We start from the raw sequence: 18,469 nt of genomic DNA, 5'->3' as shown, positions 1-18,469 counted from the left end.
AAACCAGGCATTGCTCTTGATCTAGAGAACAAGATCTTCCAGCAGGTTGCAGGACATGCTGCTCTAATCCTTCTCAGCTACTTCCAAACTAGTCTCTGCTGCATGCCTTACTCCTGAGTGGATATCACAAAGACCACTCTCACCTGTAAGGGATGGTGGACTCCTTCCACACAAATAAGGAAGTAACTTGAGTCTTGACCTCGTAACCTAGCCCACATTGCCAGAAAACCACGTCAGCAGATGCCAATGAAGGATTAAGTTTACTAGAATATAGTGAGCACTTAATATCTGCAATCATCATCTATGTCCCAAACAACTCACTACCTTCTCCTTTAAATCAGTCACTTCTCTTGAGTTCCCCTTTTAATGATATCACAATCCTTCCAGTCACATGGGCAGGAACTCTCAGCATCATCTCTAAAATTCACCCTCCACCCCCATCCACTGTATTTAATCAGTTGTAAGAATTTGGGTTACTTCTCTGCAATGTTTCTTGCATCTATCTCCTTCCCTCTAGGCCCCCTGCCTCTAGCTCTGATCTTTAGTATCTGTTAACTAGATTGTTTTATTAACTCTTAACTGGTCTCTCTGCTTCCTACCTCTGCTGTAACCCATCCCAAGTACTTCCACATTTATTAAGCAACATTAAACAAATAACAGGTAAGGCACTTGGCACAGTGCCTGGCAGTGAGTATTTGAAATGGTAGCATTAATTTCATAGTATTCTACAAACTCTCTGAAGGTCAAGGACAGTATGCCTAGCACATGACAACTGCTCAATAATTATTTGCTGAATTAATCTCAATTGAAATATGGTGGCTTTCAGGAAACAACACTATTTTCTAATGACAAAGCAGTAGGCTAAAAATAATTACTTGAGTCTTCCTAATTTGGGAGATGTCCTGATATTCAGAATAAACCCTTTCACCGAACCAGCATTTGCCATGTGCAAGACACTATTAAATGCTAAAGTAACTGTAAAGATAAATAAGGTTCTCCGTACCCTTAAGAAACCCACAGTCTAGCTGGAAAAAAAAGATACAAAGAATAAACTTGATAAAATGTATCTATGAAATAGTAGGGACCTGTGAAAGTGTCCATGGGTTCTCACAGAGAAGAACAGTTCCCCCCTCCTGTAGGTGTGTAAGACAAATGACATTTAAGAACAATAATAATGAATATTTGTCTCTGACTTTATTCTCTACAAAGTACACATTAGCTCATTTGATTTTTATGACAAACCTGCAAGTTAGGCATCATGACGCCCATGAGAAATGAGAAGTTCAGAAAGGGTAAGGAACTTACCCAAGATTACACAGCTAGGAAGTGACGGAGTGAGGGCTTGAACTCAGAACTCCATGCTCCAAACCCCATGTCATCCATTCCTGCCCCCACTCTTAAAACTGCAATGCCCTGCCAAGTCACACATTTGATTTTCCTCGCAATGTAGCTGATGGCTATGTTTGATGCAAAAACAGGGCAACCAGATAACTGTTTAGAGTGAGCAGGGAGCTCTGGAAAGACAGGTGGTGGAGAGTGAGGCAGGTCCAGCCACCTGCCTGGGGTGCCACGTCATAACAAGCTGCATCACTTTCTGTCTCTGGGTCTGCCCTCCTTCCCCTTCCCCGTCCTAGAGCTCATGTTCCAATAAAAGCAGGAAAAAGACTACAGGCGGGAGAGAAAGGAGTCATTTTCTCACCTGAAAGAAGATCTGAACAGGGAAGAGAAAGCCATGGCATAACATTCTTTCAGTGTAGTGATTCTCAAAAAGGCATTTGGGCGCTCAAGTTTCTCCCTGATCTTTGTTCCAAAACTACCATCCCAACCTTATCTCCCCCATTACTATCTGGTAAATGCATCTGACTCTGAGATTAGCTCCTAAGATCAGGCCAGAAGTAAACATATAACAAAATTTTCCCTAAATATCCTTTAATTTCCCCAAGGGCAGGAACTGCCCCCAGCTCTCACCATGAGAAGCAGAGACCGTGGCCCACAGCAGATTCATACCTTCTCTCCCACGCTCACTCTAGGACACAACAGACAGCAAGTGCAATGGTAAGCAAAAAAGCCTGTGTTTAAATTTGTTCCTTTTTCTTCTGAGATCATATATGTGATCTAACAGGCATTTAATGCAACTCCACCATATTTGCTTTACCCCAAAGCGTGTTTCCCCAGAGCTGTCCTACTGCCATGCTCTTGCCTCGCTGCTCTCTTTACCTGGAACATTTTTCTTCTATATATTTCCATGTCTAGGCGCCACCTCCTTGTGGAGCCATTCATGACCAACACCTCCTCCTTTCTTCACGCCAAAAAAGCTAATAGGACTCTGGACGTGGACTGCACTCATTCTGGCCCTTTTAAGGGCCTGAGCACTAACCACCATACATCAAGGTCATTACATCATGGTCATATATGACTTCCTAATAGATGATACACTTTCTGATGGCAGAATTCAGGCTCATCTTTGCATCCCTAGGGGCTGACACAGTGCCTGGCACACAGGAGGCCCTCAATATTTACCTAACGGGAGGATACTTATAAAATGATCATTCCACATTGAATTTCTGTTTGGGGAGCTTCTTATTTATTAAACATAATTAACTGTAATCAGACAGCGTCTCGTAGATGTCCCATAGGAAGCAAAGTGCTTTCATTACTCTCAGGCCAGGGGTGGGGCACTGGCAAAAGGGAATGATTAAAGGTAGGAGAACTGGGGACCTAAAGATATTTGAAAACCACAACTGTGGGACACTCCCTAGTGACTGTAGGGAAGGAATGTGGCTTGAAAGAAACCATTTCAGCCCTACCTAACCACCTAGTTATTCAAAAGGAGCACAGAGAGAGGAAGAGGAGGAAGAAGAAGAAAGAATCAGAGAGAGAGAGAGAGAGAGAGAGAGAGAGAGAAAAGGCATGTTTGTGTAGACCACCAGTACTATCCAGATTCTTAATAATTTTCCTGAGAGCAAGACCAATTAAACGTCTAAGACCCCATCTCCCTTTCATGAGTTCTTCTCTGTGGTTCAGGAGCAGATGATTTGGGGATGAATTCTCTGATGCCAATAGCCAGGCAGATATTTCCACAATAACACATTATGATCACTGGAGCTTATTCAGAAGTCAAGATTTCACAGGAGCCCATATTCAAATGAAAATTAATATCCATAACAATGTGCACTGCCGTTTCCTAGGCATCACCTTCTCTGCCATTTCCTGATGCTTTCACACATTTCAAACCCCCTCCCAACCAACAAATCACAAAGAGAACATTGCGAGGTGCAGAAATGAGAGAAGAGGACATGTTTTCCTTGGGGCAATAGCCCCAGCACCTGCAATGAGGGCAGGGGCCTGGCGCCATCCCTCAGTGCAGGCCCAGGGATAACACTGTGAGCTTTTGGACTGCTGTAAGTGTTTGGAAGTATCAGCTAAATTACTCCAATGTTACTGTCCCCCTCAAGCCTTTAACATACTGCCTTCTAAAGCCACCATCCTGTTTCTTCATGCTACTGAGTTTCGTCTGGGGCTGTCACAGGATTTCCACGGAGAGTGGGCATAACTGAGGGGTTCTCTGACACTGTCCCTGCAAGGGGAAACTGGGGTGGATGGAGTGCCTATTTTCAATCCCGTTCGGCTACTTCTCAAACCTAACTAATTCCCTATAACCTTCACTGCCATGTCATGGAATCGATATTATTATCCCCACTGCACAGACAGGAAAGCTAAAGTCCACAATGAAACATACTATTCAACAGCACCTAACTATTAAAAACGGGATACTAGATTAAAACCTGATTCCAAAACCCCAGCTTCTCCTGCCAAATGTGCCAGCTCCCCAAGCAAGTCTTTGCAGAAAGAGGAAGCAGGCTGAGTAGCTGTAACCTTGTCACTGCCAACCTTGCCTAACCCTCACCCCAAACCAACCAACCAACCCCCCACCCACCATGCTCAGGTGGGGGCACAGTGGGCAGGACCTGTCCCAGGACACAGAGCAAATAGGAGGCAGAGACAGAACTGGTAGTCCCTTCTTTCCTCTCTGCCCTTGGTGCCCACATATCCTGGCCTCTTAATTGCCTCTGAACTTCCGCTGGAGTAAAACAAAGGAAGACTGAGACCTCCAGGCCCTCCTCATAAATAAACCACAGATCTCACACCCGGACTGGTCTCTTTTCCTCTCAGCCTCTTTCTTGTTCTATATTTGTGTTCAAAACCAGCAGTCAGAGTAGATCTCTCTAAAATCCAAGCTTGGCCTGATCGAAGCCTTCTGTAGATCCCAGATGCTCTCAACATAAACTCCAACATCCTCAACTAGGTGTGAAAAGTTCTGCATGCCCTGCTGCTCCCTGACCTGCCAGATCATCTTCCCTCCCCAGCCATACCCACCACCACTCCAGCCTCCCTCTCAGTATTTTCTAGTCATTTCCTTCCTTAAACTCATGACAAATGGTCATACTTCAACAGCTTTAGCACATTGGTATTTTAGCCTAGAATTCTCACCCTCTTGCATTTCAGCCAGGAGACATTCTATTCAATTGATCCAGGACCCATCAGTGTTCTCCCTTTTGAGAAGACCACCTTCACCTGCCAACTCTCAGCATTTTGTTCGCACTCCCCCCACACCTCCATGGGAGCACTTAACACCTTGTAGCACATGTTTTCTTCTGCATGTTCTCTCTCCTCCTGGGAGGTGTGTCATCTCTGCAAACCTACCAGCATGCAGCACCAGGCTTAGATCAGTGAACATTTGTTGATTATCTAGACCCAACAACCATTTCCATAGAGATGTGGCAATGTAATGGTTTTATTTACAGAAAAAGACAGGGCTGGCTTTATTAATTTTTTTAAATTGACTATACTCTATGCTTTCTATTTTTGACAGTTTAGCTGTCCTATGAAGAGCTGAGTGCCTTTGGACATCCTGGCTAGCCCCATCAAAAGCAGCAGGTTCCTCCTCTAGGACTAAAGACTAGGAGGAGATCAGGTTCCTCTCGGAACACTGAGCAAACAAGCTACTGTCTTCTCCTTCACTGCAGCTCATGCCATTTCCTTCTCTTTGCCTCGTGTCAACTGTCAAAGGATGAACCAGCCTTTAGATATTCTTACAGCACACAGATATTTCTTTCTTTAGGTTACAGGAGACATCCCAGGAAGATGCATGCAAGCAGTGCTCGGGCAAGCCAATGCACAATTTTGATACACTAGAAAGAAGGCTCTCTCTGCACCACAGGTTACATTTGGCCCCCTGTGAATTCTGTACCTGCCTGAAAAGCATGCTTTCTACATCCGAAAGTGGATCAAACCTGCACTTTAACCCTCAGTCCAACAGCCTAGCCTGTGCGTGGGTCTGGAAAAAAGGATGAGCCCCAGGTCTGGCTATCCCTTCTCGAACCTCCATCCCCTGTCACTGCGTCCCTGGACCTCAGCTGGACCAGAAGGGGTGAGATCTTTAGCAGGAAACTCTGAAAGTGAGAAGGGAAAAGGGAGCTGGAGCCTGGGAGGGGACAGCCACAGGGAGAGGAAATTCTCTCTCTTGGCCTGGGGATCCTTTTCCAAAAAGTAGGAAGGGAAAGACATCTGGCAGGAGAGAGGTATAAAATGGAGGTTGTTATTTTAAAAAAATAAATATCTTATGTTTACCGGATATGTCTTACACGTCAAGTTCTCAACTTTCTAAAAACTGCTGTGTTGAACCACTTTTACTTTTTACAAATGTCCAGTGGTCTCAGTACACTGCCAAGCAAAATAGGAAATCAAGTTATATTTTATACATGGGTAGGTCTTTGGTTTTATTTCGGGTCACTAGCTGAGGACTCAGGAAAGGGGAGAAGGCTCGGCCCCTCTGCACCACAGAAACAGGCTGTTTAAGGTAATCTCCTTTCAAATAGTCTGTAAAAATAACTCCCGAAGGAGACATCCAGCTGAGAACAGAGCCTTCACAGGGATTGGATGCTTATGCACTGTTCACAATGACAACTCAACAGACCAGGAACCCTCTTTCCTGGAATTCCACTACAGCAACCTGTAGATACATGTTTCTTGGTTTAGACTAGGTTAAACTGGACAGATATCAGCAAATTTCCTAATTTTCTGGTGTGTGATGGCCTAGGGCAGAAACCATCTTACCATGGGACAGGAGAGAAGGGGGGACCCGAGGGCTGCAGGTGAGTCGGGGTGGCACTCACCTGTGATCATGCTCAGTGCTGACAGGCACGCTAAGGCTTGGATATCGAGGTTCAGGCTCTGCAACTTTAAGGAAAAGTCTTTAATGGAGTCGAGCCACTCCCCAAATCCGCGAAGGCACTGAAGTCGATGCAGGACAAGTCCATTGCAGAACACAAACTTATCTTCAGCCGTGTTAGACCTACAAGGCAAAGTCACAGGGGGTGGAGTTTGGGGTGTGGTCACAGGCCCATTAGACAGGTCTGTCCAACCTGGTGACACCGGGATGTGCACGCAGCACTCAGGACCCAGCGTGGAGCTGCGGGACGCAACAAGGCACCTGCGACCAATAGGCCCAGGTCCCGGGGGCAAACCACCACCCCCATTCCTCTGCGCCAACTTCCTTGGGGAGAGTCAGCTCAGGGGACTGGGGTGTAGGGAGCCTTGGGGAGAGCCGGGAGGAGGAGCACCCGTGGGGACTACGGAATTGGAGCCCAGAGCACCGCCTCTGCCTGCCATGCCCTGGACTCCTCGGCCAGGACTTCCCCCCTCATTTTCTCAAAAGGCAAAACTGAGCAAGCCTCAGCTAGATGCTACGGCTCCACTGTGCAGACTCCAAAGACACCAGGTCCCTGCAGGCACCACACATCATCTGCAAACTAAAAAATGGCTGAATGTTAAGAAGAATTCTTTTTGTGTTCCCTTCTCTGCTTTTAACTGTGGGGCCAGTGCAGGGCTATTTCTAAATCTTTCCTGAAAAAGTATATTATGCCCAATTGTGCTCCTGATTATCCCATTCTTCTCTCTGAAAGATGCCCTGGAGGTAGACTGTCACGGTTCTCACTTCCTGTTGGGCATTGATGAGACCACAGGAACACCTTTACTGTCTCTGGGCTTCCATCTCCTTCCCTATAAAACAGGAATTAGAGTAGCTACCTCCTAAGCCTCTTGTGAGACTTTAATAAAATAAAGGATCAGGAAGCCCACTCACAAGGGCTTAGGACACAGCAAGAGTCCCAACAAGTACCAGGTGCAACTAATTCTGAGTTCAATATGGCCTTTATTTTAACCTCAGCTTTCTTCTAATTTTCAAATCTCCTGCTAGTATTCACCTTGGCCTAATGCATTTACCGGGTTTGATCTCTTCATTCATTCATTCACTCAGCAAGTGCATAGTGAGCACCACGGATGTGGCATTCTTGGAGGCAGGCACTGGAGAGAACTCAGAGCACAGGATGTACCTGCTGCCTGCCTGCATGGAGCTTGTCAGCCCCTTAATCTGTGCTTTGTGACACGCCTGATAGAGGACAGGCCTGGCAGGGGAGGGTCACACGGCTAGCTCGGGAGGGCGTGCCTCAGATCGCTGGTGGCACTCTGTAACGCCACCCGGCTCTCCCACAGATGCCACCACCCTGGGCACGTACAGTGCAGAAGGACTCAACCTTAGAGTTAAAGATGCAGATTTCTGGACTTCCTCCAAGGTCCACCAAACCAGAATAGCTGCAGAGAGGTACGGGAACACTTCCAGTAACATGCATTTCTGGTAAGGTAGTGTGAAATCAGGCAGGGGTTGTGGGAAAAGAGAACAAGAGGAATTGAGGAGGGTGGGGGGCAGGCGGTGACAGCTGACTATTTTTCCTATAATTTTTGGTGAAATGTTGGTCCCTTCTAAAGATCTGTAACTGAAAGGAGGCAAGGGAGATGGAATAAAAAATTCCACGGGCAGCATTTATGAAGGGAGCTTATATCCTGGGTTCTAGCCTTCTGAAGGGTCACTTCTTCTTTTCTTTGGTTCACTAGTCCCATAGGTTGACCCAGGGCTTCTGATCAAGAAGTGATTCTCTCCAGTAAACAGTGAGAGTTGGGAAGCTGTGGGAACTCTTTACAGCTCCACCTGTGTACAGCACAGTACCTTATTAAATAGAAACCCATGAGGTAAATTCAATGCTCCAAAGCAAATACTTGCTCCCAGGAAGCATCTTATGCACCCACAAGAATATGGCAAGAATCACAGGGTGTTGGAGCTGCAAGGGGCTTCAGAGCTCACCAAGCCCCACCTTTCCACTTCACAAGGGAGGAAAAGCAATCTCAGGTGATGGAAGTGGCCTGTCAGGGTCCTGCAGCAAGTTCCACTTAGAACTGGGCCTTGGATGCAGGCTTCAGTGCTCTTCCAGTTCCCCTCTGCTCAGTTTTCTCGTGCCCGATCATATTTCCTATCTGTTTCTTGAGCAAACTTTTGCCAATGAAAACTCAGTAGGTTTCAGAGCTCTTCAGCAACATACGGGGTGGACAGAAGGAAGACAAAATAATAGTAATTACCTGATGGAAAGTCTGAGAACGAACAGCTCCAAAAAGGCTGATTCTATAAGTAATGTCTGATCTTCCTTGGGGAGATCAGTAAATCCTGGTATCTTTTCTGCCCAGCTTCTGGATACGTCAATGGAGGCTGTCAGAAGGTTGTAGAACTGCTGAACATGCTCGGCGTCTGTGCCCGCCGCGGCCTGGTCAGTGGAGCAGTACTAGAAAGCAACCGCAGAAAGCAGCGTTATTTCCAGTTTAACAGGGATAACAACACTATTTGCAAATTGTCTCTTCAAAGACTACTGATGCCTAAAAATCCTTACTTTCAGCTTCCATGGCTTACAAAACCCTGCTGCATCCACAATCTCATCTGATTTTTCTCAAGGGCCCTGCAATATACATAAAGTGAATTTTGCTGGTCCACTTAAAGAAATTTTTCTTCAAGTTCCATGAGTACAGAGGTTGTCAACCTTGACTGGACACTACAATCATCTCATGAGTTTAAAAAAAAAAAAAGCAACACTCATCCCCAGAGATTCTAATTTAATTGGTCTGGGGTGGGGCCTGAGCATTTGGAATTTTAAAGGCCCCTCCAGGTGATTTCCATGGGCTGCCAGTATTGAAAACCACTGCCCCAGGGGGTTGTGGCCAAGTGGGCTCCAGGGTCTATCAATGCCACCATAGCACAGCTGTCTCCAAACGTGATGCTAAATTAACTAGTGGTTCCCAAAGTGTGTCCCTAGACCAGGAGCACCGGCAACACAGGGGAACGTGCTAAAAAAAACCACAGGCTCTACTCCAGACCTACATAACCAAAAACTCCAGGGTCGAGGCCCAGCAAACTGTTTTATTAAGACCTTCCGGTGAATTACAGACCCTCGCGAATTGCAGGCACGCAAAGTTGAGCATCACACACTCAATCAGTGAGAGGAGAGAATGATGTTTGCTTGCTGTGGATGGACCTCTGTGAGATAAAACACCCAGAAGGGGGTTCTCCTTGGCAGAGCCCAGGCTGCTGTGTGCCATCAGATTCAGCACTATTTAAATTAAATAAAATGAAATAAAATGAAAAATTTGCTCCTCAGTCCACTAGTCTTATTTCAAGCCACCTGTGGCTAGCAGCTACCATAGTGGACAATGCAAATATAGAACATTCTCGTCCCTGCAGAAAGTTCTACTGGAAAGCACCAATTGAGAGAGCCCTAGGAGAAGGAAGGTACAAGCGAGAATAAAGTCTGTACCCAGCTCTTAGATATTCAGGCAGAGCCAGGGTTTTGCTTTGAATTACCGGAGGAAAACGTTCCTGCTTCTGGCAGAAAGACTAAGATAGCAAAATAATAAGAGATAGACAGAAACACTCAAAAATATGCACATTAGTTCCTTCCTACCAACATAGCCAAAGGTGCTTCTGCATCCCTTCTCTCAGCTGATTCTAATGGGGATTTTAATAATTAAAATCCTTATATTACAGAAGAGGAAACTGAGGTTCCGAGAAGCTACGAGACTTTCCCCAAGTTACATGATCAACAAGTGGGAGAACGGGGACTGCACTTAGGCCCTTTGATTTCAAGCCTTACAACTCCTAGCTGGTACCAGCTGGGAATTCAGGGGAGAGGTTCTGAAAGCTTTAGAAGCACTCTGTTTTACTCTAATTGGAGGTCTCTAGGTATTTCTTACTCATGGGTCCTGCATTTCTGTCAACACCACAATGATGGGCACATAATTGACCCTCAATAAATAGTTGTTAAATATTGTTCGATGAAAGAATAGGCAGGGGAGTGCCGAGCTTTGCCACAATGCCCAAATCTGGCTGGAGGGGAACACTTCCAGCAGCCAGGTGCTCAGTGTGGAGCTACTTAGGAGTAAAAATGACACACCTGTCTCAGGAGTCTTTTTAATTTGTGTTTTCCCAGAAAGCAGAAAAGATAACAAAAGCAGCATTAGACAGGGGGCCCAGCTACTTTAATCCTAGTTTTGTCTTGACCCCTAATTTGGAATATAATGTCACTCAGCCATGTAGCATAGTTGGGATAACTTACTGCAATAAGCCTCAGTTTTCTCCTCTGTAAAACGAGAATGATAATACCTTCCCCAAAATTTTGTTGTGCAGAATAAATGTGATCATGTGTGTGAAGCCCAGGCACAGAGCACACATTTAACAAATGGTGACAGTGACGAGACTGATGACGATGATGGGATCTTGGAAACATCACTGACCCTCAGCTTCCATATTTATAACATGGGAGAAGGGGTTGACCTGGAAAGTTTCTCATTTCCAGTCCTGACTTTCTAGGATCCTATAACACTCCATGTGAATTTCCTAGGTGAGTGGTACTATGGAGCAGAGGCACGTATGACTAGACAGCAGTTCATGGGGTCTCTGTCCATTCTCTGGTACTGACTTGCTGTGCAGCCCTACACACGTCACTTAACCTCTCTGGATCTGTTTTAGCCTCTGAAACAGGAAGAGCCTAAACCAGCTGACTGTCACTTTCCTTCTAGCTCTTGTGTTCAATGATTCTAAATGCTGCTAACCACACCAGGCATGCTGTTACTGCCTAGAATTGATGTTGATTCAGCATTATTCTGTTTTTTAAAAAAGTATATTAAATGAGGAGAAAAAGACAAAGACTAAAGGATGTAAACTTTTGCCTGGTTATGGGACTTAGCAGCACCTCTCTGGCACTGACTTCTCTGAAATGACCATGGCTTGCAACTCAACGATCTCTCTGCTTCCAATATTTGCACAGAGCTCACCAGGCACTGAGCTTTCACCCCCGGTCCTCTGCAGGACTCTGTCCCTGCTGGGCTCACATTTCATGCATCCTGCACACAGGCAACTGCAAACCCTGCATACCCCATGCATGCAGTTTTCACTGCTGGATTCCAGCAAGGAGGCAAGCAGGCAGGCCCTGCGTGCCAGCTTCCAGCCAGACACTCCAGGCTTCACCAAAGCCAAATTGGATTCTGCCTGAGCCACCAGTAAGGTAGGGGTGACCGGAAGGTCACCAATCAATGCTGGGGGGTGGGGAGGGGAAGAAAAACCAAGTGTTCCTCTACTGAATGTAAAATTTAAAGAAACAGAACAAATATTTTAGATTCTCTGCCTGGCCTTGCAGATTATGCAACCTCACCCCGAAGGAATACAGGATTTAGAGCTGGAAAAGGTGGTCCCTCATTAGTCTGTTTCTGTGCCCCCTACATCACTCTATTTCTGGGCTAAGCATGTTTGGGATTCACCAGAGAAAATTTTGAAATAATTGTTTTATTGTTCATTTCAATCACACATAGGCCAAATGCAGAAAGATTTTTTTTAATGAATGTTTTTTCCTACTTATGCTAATTTTTTATTCCAGCCTACATGGATCGTTGATCCATCAAAAATCTGGCTTTAACCCTAGTCAAAGACACAGTATTACATTTACTGACAGCTAATGCCTAAATGGAATTTTTTTTCCCAAGCACCTAGAATGAGAATCTAGAGCTGCAAACAATGCAATGATTATTATTTAAAATAAAACTAGACATGCACATTTCATTTGACAACAACACAGCTATATGAGTCAGAATGCAGCAACAGCCTAGGCTGAAAATCAGTTATTTGAATGGGAATTAAACAAGATTCTAAATGAATGCTGGCCCTAAAATAATCAGCAATGTGTAAGGGAACGATCCCACTTACATGAAATATGTAGATTAAGCAAATTCAGAGAGACAGGAAGTAGATCAGAGGCTACTAGAGACCAGGGAGAGAAAGGGTGGGGAGTTATTGCTTAATGGGTGCAGAATTCCTATTCGGGAAGATAAAAAATTTTGGTAACGCATGGTGGCGATGGTAGTATAACGTTGGAAATGTAATTAATATCACTGAATTGAACCCTTAAGCATAGTTAAATTGAAAGTTTTATGTTTATATATATATATATATATATATATATATATATATATATATATACAAACCATTTTCTCATTACCATGATAAAAATAAATGTAAAAATACCCCTCTCAATCAGCAATGTGATGCTTTAATAGCAGAAGGGAATCCAATATTTACTATATCTCACTATCAGTGCAGGCTGAATATATAAACATACTAAGGAGATGTCTTCCCGCCCCTTAGAACGTTACTTTTTCTTAGGTATTGACATCTTAAAAATGTTTTAGTGTGATAATTCTATGAGCAAAATTATGCATATATCTTCTCTAGGTTCTTATATTTTTAAAAAGTTATCACTTTTAAATGAATATATTTTCCCTAAAACTTCTTCCTCTCCAATCTAACTGACCATACCCACTCCCCCTCCTCAAAAAAAAAAAAAAAATCACATCTCCTCTCCTCCCACCAATACATCATTTTTGGTTATATACATTTTTACTTTCTCTCTCCTCTCTCTGTGAGTTTTGTCTTCTTCAACAATGCACCCCACCACCTTAGAACAGTGCCTGACAACCAGTAGCCATTCAATAAATATTGGTTAAATGAATTAATTACTTTCTGGAAAATTTCTCTGTATTGCTTATCCCTTTACAAACCACAAGGATGGCTGGGAAATTCAGGGTAAACTGAGTGGTTCTTATTAAACTAGAGTCACCCAAAGCATTTGCTAGAATATAAATTCCTGCCTGCCTCCCTTTCCCTTGCCCTCTCCCAATTCGGATTGGTAGCTGTGAATGTGGCCCAGGGATCTGCATTTTTAAGCAAACACTCCAGATCTTTCTGATAGAGGCAGCCTGGGCACCACGCTTTGGCAAAGGATGACTTGAACCCACAGAGGAACTCTAGCAGGGTCAGAGGGCCAGGGAAATGAGAAGACTGGAGGAGATTATAAGGAACACACTTAGTCCAATCTCCTTACCATTTGGTGGAGGAAACTAAGGCCCATAGAGGGGTAGGGAGTAGTGTGAAATCACCGGGTGAATTGGTGGCAACTGGGAGAGTCTTCTGAGCAGCTTCATAAAAGCACTCTTTTTGCAGAGTCTCAGGCTGCAAGGTGTACTGTGGGTTAGCCTTGCTGTTTCTTAGGCTGTCTTCTTAACATGTTCCAATGCTATTTGCTGGTGCCTGGTCTTCCTTGAGCAGTACCCCTTGTAAATGGAGTTATTACTACACTAAGTGGCTGCAGTTACCAGAACACACACTGGTGTGCAGAAAAATACTTGAAATGACCAACTAATGAGGACATTATGTACATTTTTTCATTAATAATAATGCAGGCTCTGAAGCCCAGCCCAGGATCTATATATACTTGAATTGCTAAATTAAAAGCAACTGTGCGGCAAAGAATTGAACTGTGCGGCAACATTTCGAGGAGAAACAAATCAAATGTGACATATTTTGATGGCACTGATATACAATGATATGAGCTCACTTTTGAAAGAGAAGAGTTTGGCGTAAAGGAGAAGGGAAGCTTCCAACACGAGGAAGGCTGCACTTTGCTCAGGAGCTCTCTTTCTGGCCTCTCAGATATTCATGCCCTCTGTCATCTTGAACTAAACTCTCCTGGTAACCTTACCCCACAAATGGGGAAAAACCACTCACTACCTTCAAGGGACCTGTGTTGGCATATGAAGACGAGAACATACAGGGTGGGCAAACATTTTCTCAATTCCTGATTTACCTGATTCATTGGAGCAAGTGAAGCTCCTTTAATAAATTGTCTTGGTGAATTCAACTGTCTGATTCAAACATGACAAGTTTATCTCCTATTTAAAATGTGAGAAGTTATGGATATACCCTAAAATGTTAAGAATGGCTACAGCTGAGGAGTAGGATTAGGCAGGAAGAGGATATTAGTTTTTTTTTTTCTTTATCCATTTCTAAATAGTTTGCATTTTAGAAACCAGTAGGTATTCAAGTTTATTGTAATTTTAAAAACCCAATAAAGTCTTTATTTTGTTTAATATAGTAAATTACCATTAAATAGAAATGGCAGTACGATGTACTAGAAACATAATTCCTTGAGTGACAATGAGATTTGAATCTAGTTTTAGCTATGCCACTGACCTTAGGCAAACCACTTAACTCCTTCTTGCCTTAATTTACTCCTCTGAAAAAATGGGGCTTGGATTAGATGCTGTCAAGGTCACCTTCAGTTCTATAAACTCGTAAATAGAAAACTTCAAGAGAAGATATAATGAAAACTGAATATTAATGGATGTCATCTTTAAAAAAATTACTGAGACCACAAATCAAAACATGTAAAGCTGAGCTTACATGAAATTATATAAGAATATGTGAGATGGTGGCTGGCTCAAAGGAGGCAGTCAATAAATTCATTGTTTCATTCATATTATGCACTCAGGTCTTGACAGAGTAAAAAGCAAGTTCAATCATGTTAAAAAACAACTTACTTAACAGCATTTTTTATGTATTATGTATATTAGTGAGGGTTCTATGGAGAAACAGAACCAACAGGATATATGTATTTGGTACTCAGAATATTCTTGAGAAACAGAATCTTAAGGATGAGACTTCTTAGTTGGTTCTGAAGTTTTTGGAATCAGTTCTCTAATCTGATTAGAAGTCACTAATAACTATTTGCAATGATCAATATGGTACTGTAGCCTATGGCATGAACTGGCAATAGAGATACCCAAAATATCACTAATGGGTATGCCTATGAAAATGCTTCTAACCTGCCACAAAATATATATACAACCACTTGCATTTGGAGATAATAGGTGAACTCCAGAATTATAAAATATTACAGTTGGAAGGGACTTGATATCATCCAAAATAACCTTCCTCATAAGGAATCCTGTTACCTGTTCTACTTTATTACTTCTTAGGTCAATGACCTCCTGTTTTTGCAGCAGCTGTTCTAGTCATGTACTCAGTGAGTTGGAAAGAGCTTCCCTTTGGCTCCCTCTAGGCCTGCCCTTGGGAGCAACAGCCCTCTTTGCCCTGGAGCAACCTGTCTGAAATCCCCAAAGTGATCCAATCCCCTAAATCTTCTCCCCTGCTGTAGACCCATTTCCATTTCCTCCAACCATCCCTTACAAGTCTCCAGAAATACTATGCCCATACCCCTACTCTTAAGTCCCAGGTTGGAACTGAACTCCATCGTCAAAGTGTGGTCTGATCAGGACAGAGTCCACAGGACCATTTTCCACAGTTCCTAGTCCCCATACTTCATACTGCTGCCTAACGTTATTTAGGCTGTGTATGGAATACACTCCCCATGTCTTCTTAAGATGAACCCCTGACAAGCCAAGGCTCACCCATTTTTTTTTTAATTCTAAATGCTGAGCTTCACATTTATTCTCGTTCACTTCCATCGTGATGGTTTCAGCCCATCCTGTTCCAACCTGTCGAAATCACTTTGAATGTTGATACTGACATCCATCATATTAGCGATCCTGCCCAGCTTTCTGTCATCTGCAAATGTGATCAGCATGCCTTCTGTGTCTTCATCCAAGTTTTTGATGAAAACTCACTGTATTTTTTAAAAAGTCTTTTAATTTAATTGATTTTGGTCCAATTTTTGATAATTTTCTAAAGCTATCTAAAGGCAGGAGACTCCAAGCTACGAGGTTCAACCTGATTCCAAAACAATGCAATTAAAATAAATATGCTTTGCAAAATTGAGCCAGGCCCCAAAGTAGTATCAACATGACCTGGACTCTGGCATGGTCAATCCGCTATTTTGGATAAAGCTACGAATTAAATGTTGATGAGGATGATGACTTTAGCCAGACACAATGAATGATACAGAGACAAGCAAACACAGTGGATCAATTTTTCACTGTAGAGACAGTTCCCAGGCGGGACAACTCAAAGTGCTAGGGAGTGCTTGCCACTGAATGGCTAATTAGGGTATGTGGACCAATAATTGCATAATTTGGGATTAAAAAAAAAAATTACTTTTGGGGCCTGAATTCTCTGGCCCCAACAGTGATTTCAATAAGCCCTGAAACAATCAGGTTGTGTGCTGTAGCCACAGCCCCCGCAGTCCAGAGAAGCTTCATTAATTCAGATGGATTACATAGAAGAGGCCACGGAGCCCTTGGGGGAGGGGTCTTTAATCCTGCATGCTTTCCCAGCACCCACTCGCACTGAACCCACAGAGGCAATAAAGTCTTGTATTTAGGAGCACAGACTTTGGGGTCCAAAACACTTAGCTTCTAATTCTGCTCTGAGGCACGTAAACTGTACAACCTTGGGCAAGTCATTCCTTTGGCCTCTCCCAGCTTTAATTTCCTGATCTGTGAAACAGAGATCAGAATACTTATCTTGATGGTGTTGCTGTCAGCATCTGACATGCTGGTTTGCCCAAGGAGAAAACATACAGGGCATTCTGCTAAAGCTCTGGCCAGAATCCTTTTATTTAATCCTCACAAGCATTCTCAGGAGGTAGGTATATTATTACCCCCATATCACAGATCAGGAAACTGAGGCATTTAGAAGTTTTATCACTTGCTCAAGGTTACCCAGCTAGTAAATGATGCTGTTGGGATTTTAATCTAAGCCTGCATGATTTCAAACCCTAAGCCCTTAACCGCTGCTTAATTGTGTTATATTATTATTTGATACTTCACTGTCGTCAAGAGACACCACTTGTCATCAGAAGAAACGTCCTCAATCTTTGGTGCTGAGGATCAACTGTGCTTCTCAAGCAAAGTCTTGAGATCAAGTGGGGGGAGGAAGCAAGGATGAAGAAAGGAAAATCACAAGGGTACACCAAGAACCCACTCATTCCTGTCCTAGAAGGAGAGCATAGAGCAGAGAGACACTCACACAAACATATTTTGCCAACAATTCACCAGAAACTTGGAATGTGGTTTAGATCTGGGAGGGCATCATGGGAGTAGCTGTCAAGCCAGATCAACCCCTGGGGGCCCCTGGTCTGGCATTTCTCTCATCTGTGTGAAACTACTGTGCTTCTAAGTTTCCTTGTCTCTGGGGGAGGAAGAACTGTTCCTCTGGTTCATGGTTGCTATAAGTATTAAGAGACAATGCGCCACCATGCCTAGCACTGCCCAAAACCTAGCACAGAGAAATCGCACAGTGATTGCTACCTCCTTCCTTTTCTTCTCTTTAGCAGAGTTCCTGTTTTACTAGAAGTTTGCTTTTCTAGGTTCTTTGAAAAATGGACTAGCAGTACTGTTTCTACCTTTGCTCAGAAAATCCTTTCTCCTTGGTCTTCTCTGGAAGACCAAATTGAAATTTGGGGGAGTTTGCAGAGCTCAAACCAAAAGATTTTGCTATATCCCCTTTGAAATAAAAACGTTGCTAACTTTTTGTTGATTTCAATAACCTCACTGGTAAATCCTACATCATTTTCTAAACTTTATGGCAAGTACCATTCTTGGATGACTAACGTTCACGATACCCTGTGAGGTTAAACATTGTAATCATCTCCACTGCAGGGAGAAGGAAGCAAAGAGATGGAGCCAGGCGACACAGGCGGAGGCAGCAGAGGCAGTATTCCATCCCAGACCTTCCAACAACCCACCCCTCCATGTCAAGGTCAGAGCCTGCAAGAGTCTAATCCCTTTGAGTAAGCAACTGGCCAATCAATGACGTTGCAACCGGGCAAACTACTTAAGGATACCTTGAGGCTCACCCAGAAGGTTTGATCACAAAATGAAAAAACCAGTACTCACAATGTCTAGACTATGAGAGAAATCTACACACTATAGTTCACCCGTGCAGATTTTCATTTGGCACAACCACCAGGGATCCCACAACAATGGGTTTGACAGGTGCAACACAGTAAGGTCATTTTTTAAGGCATTTAGCGATCCGGTAAAGCAAAAATTATTTGGTGCAATGCGTGTGCTGAATTGCTAAATGAAATGAGAACTATAGGAACAGTATGAAAACTGCCCAGCAAAGTATCAGCCACAAAGTCATTCAAATACTATTACGTATTCAATCAATACATAATAGTCGTGAAAATGAGAACTATAGGAACAGTATGAAAACTGCCCAGCAAAGTATCAGCCACAAAGTCATTCAAATACTATTCAAATACTATTACGTATTCAATCAATACATAATAGTCGTGAAAGA

At 43.5% G+C, this 18,469-nt stretch overlaps 1 protein-coding gene across 2 annotated transcripts in view; it reads right to left on the bottom strand.

Annotated features, from left to right (window-relative positions):
- Positions 1-18,469, bottom strand: part of NR4A3 (nuclear receptor subfamily 4 group A member 3) — a 38,780-nt gene that overhangs the window by 9,168 nt on the left and 11,143 nt on the right. For both annotated transcript variants that reach the window (XM_077140222.1, XM_077140225.1), the window contains exons 6-7: positions 8,473-8,672; positions 6,177-6,355 (exon numbers count right to left, since the gene is read on the bottom strand). In XM_077140222.1, coding sequence (XP_076996337.1) covers positions 6,177-6,355; positions 8,473-8,672 — 379 coding nt within the window. The remainder of the gene's footprint in view (positions 1-6,176; positions 6,356-8,472; positions 8,673-18,469) is intronic.

This window comes from Tamandua tetradactyla, chromosome 2, assembly GCF_023851605.1.
Source record: "Tamandua tetradactyla isolate mTamTet1 chromosome 2, mTamTet1.pri, whole genome shotgun sequence".
Lineage (NCBI taxonomy): Eukaryota > Metazoa > Chordata > Mammalia > Pilosa > Myrmecophagidae > Tamandua > Tamandua tetradactyla.
This window is presented reverse-complemented; position numbering and strand designations above follow the sequence as displayed.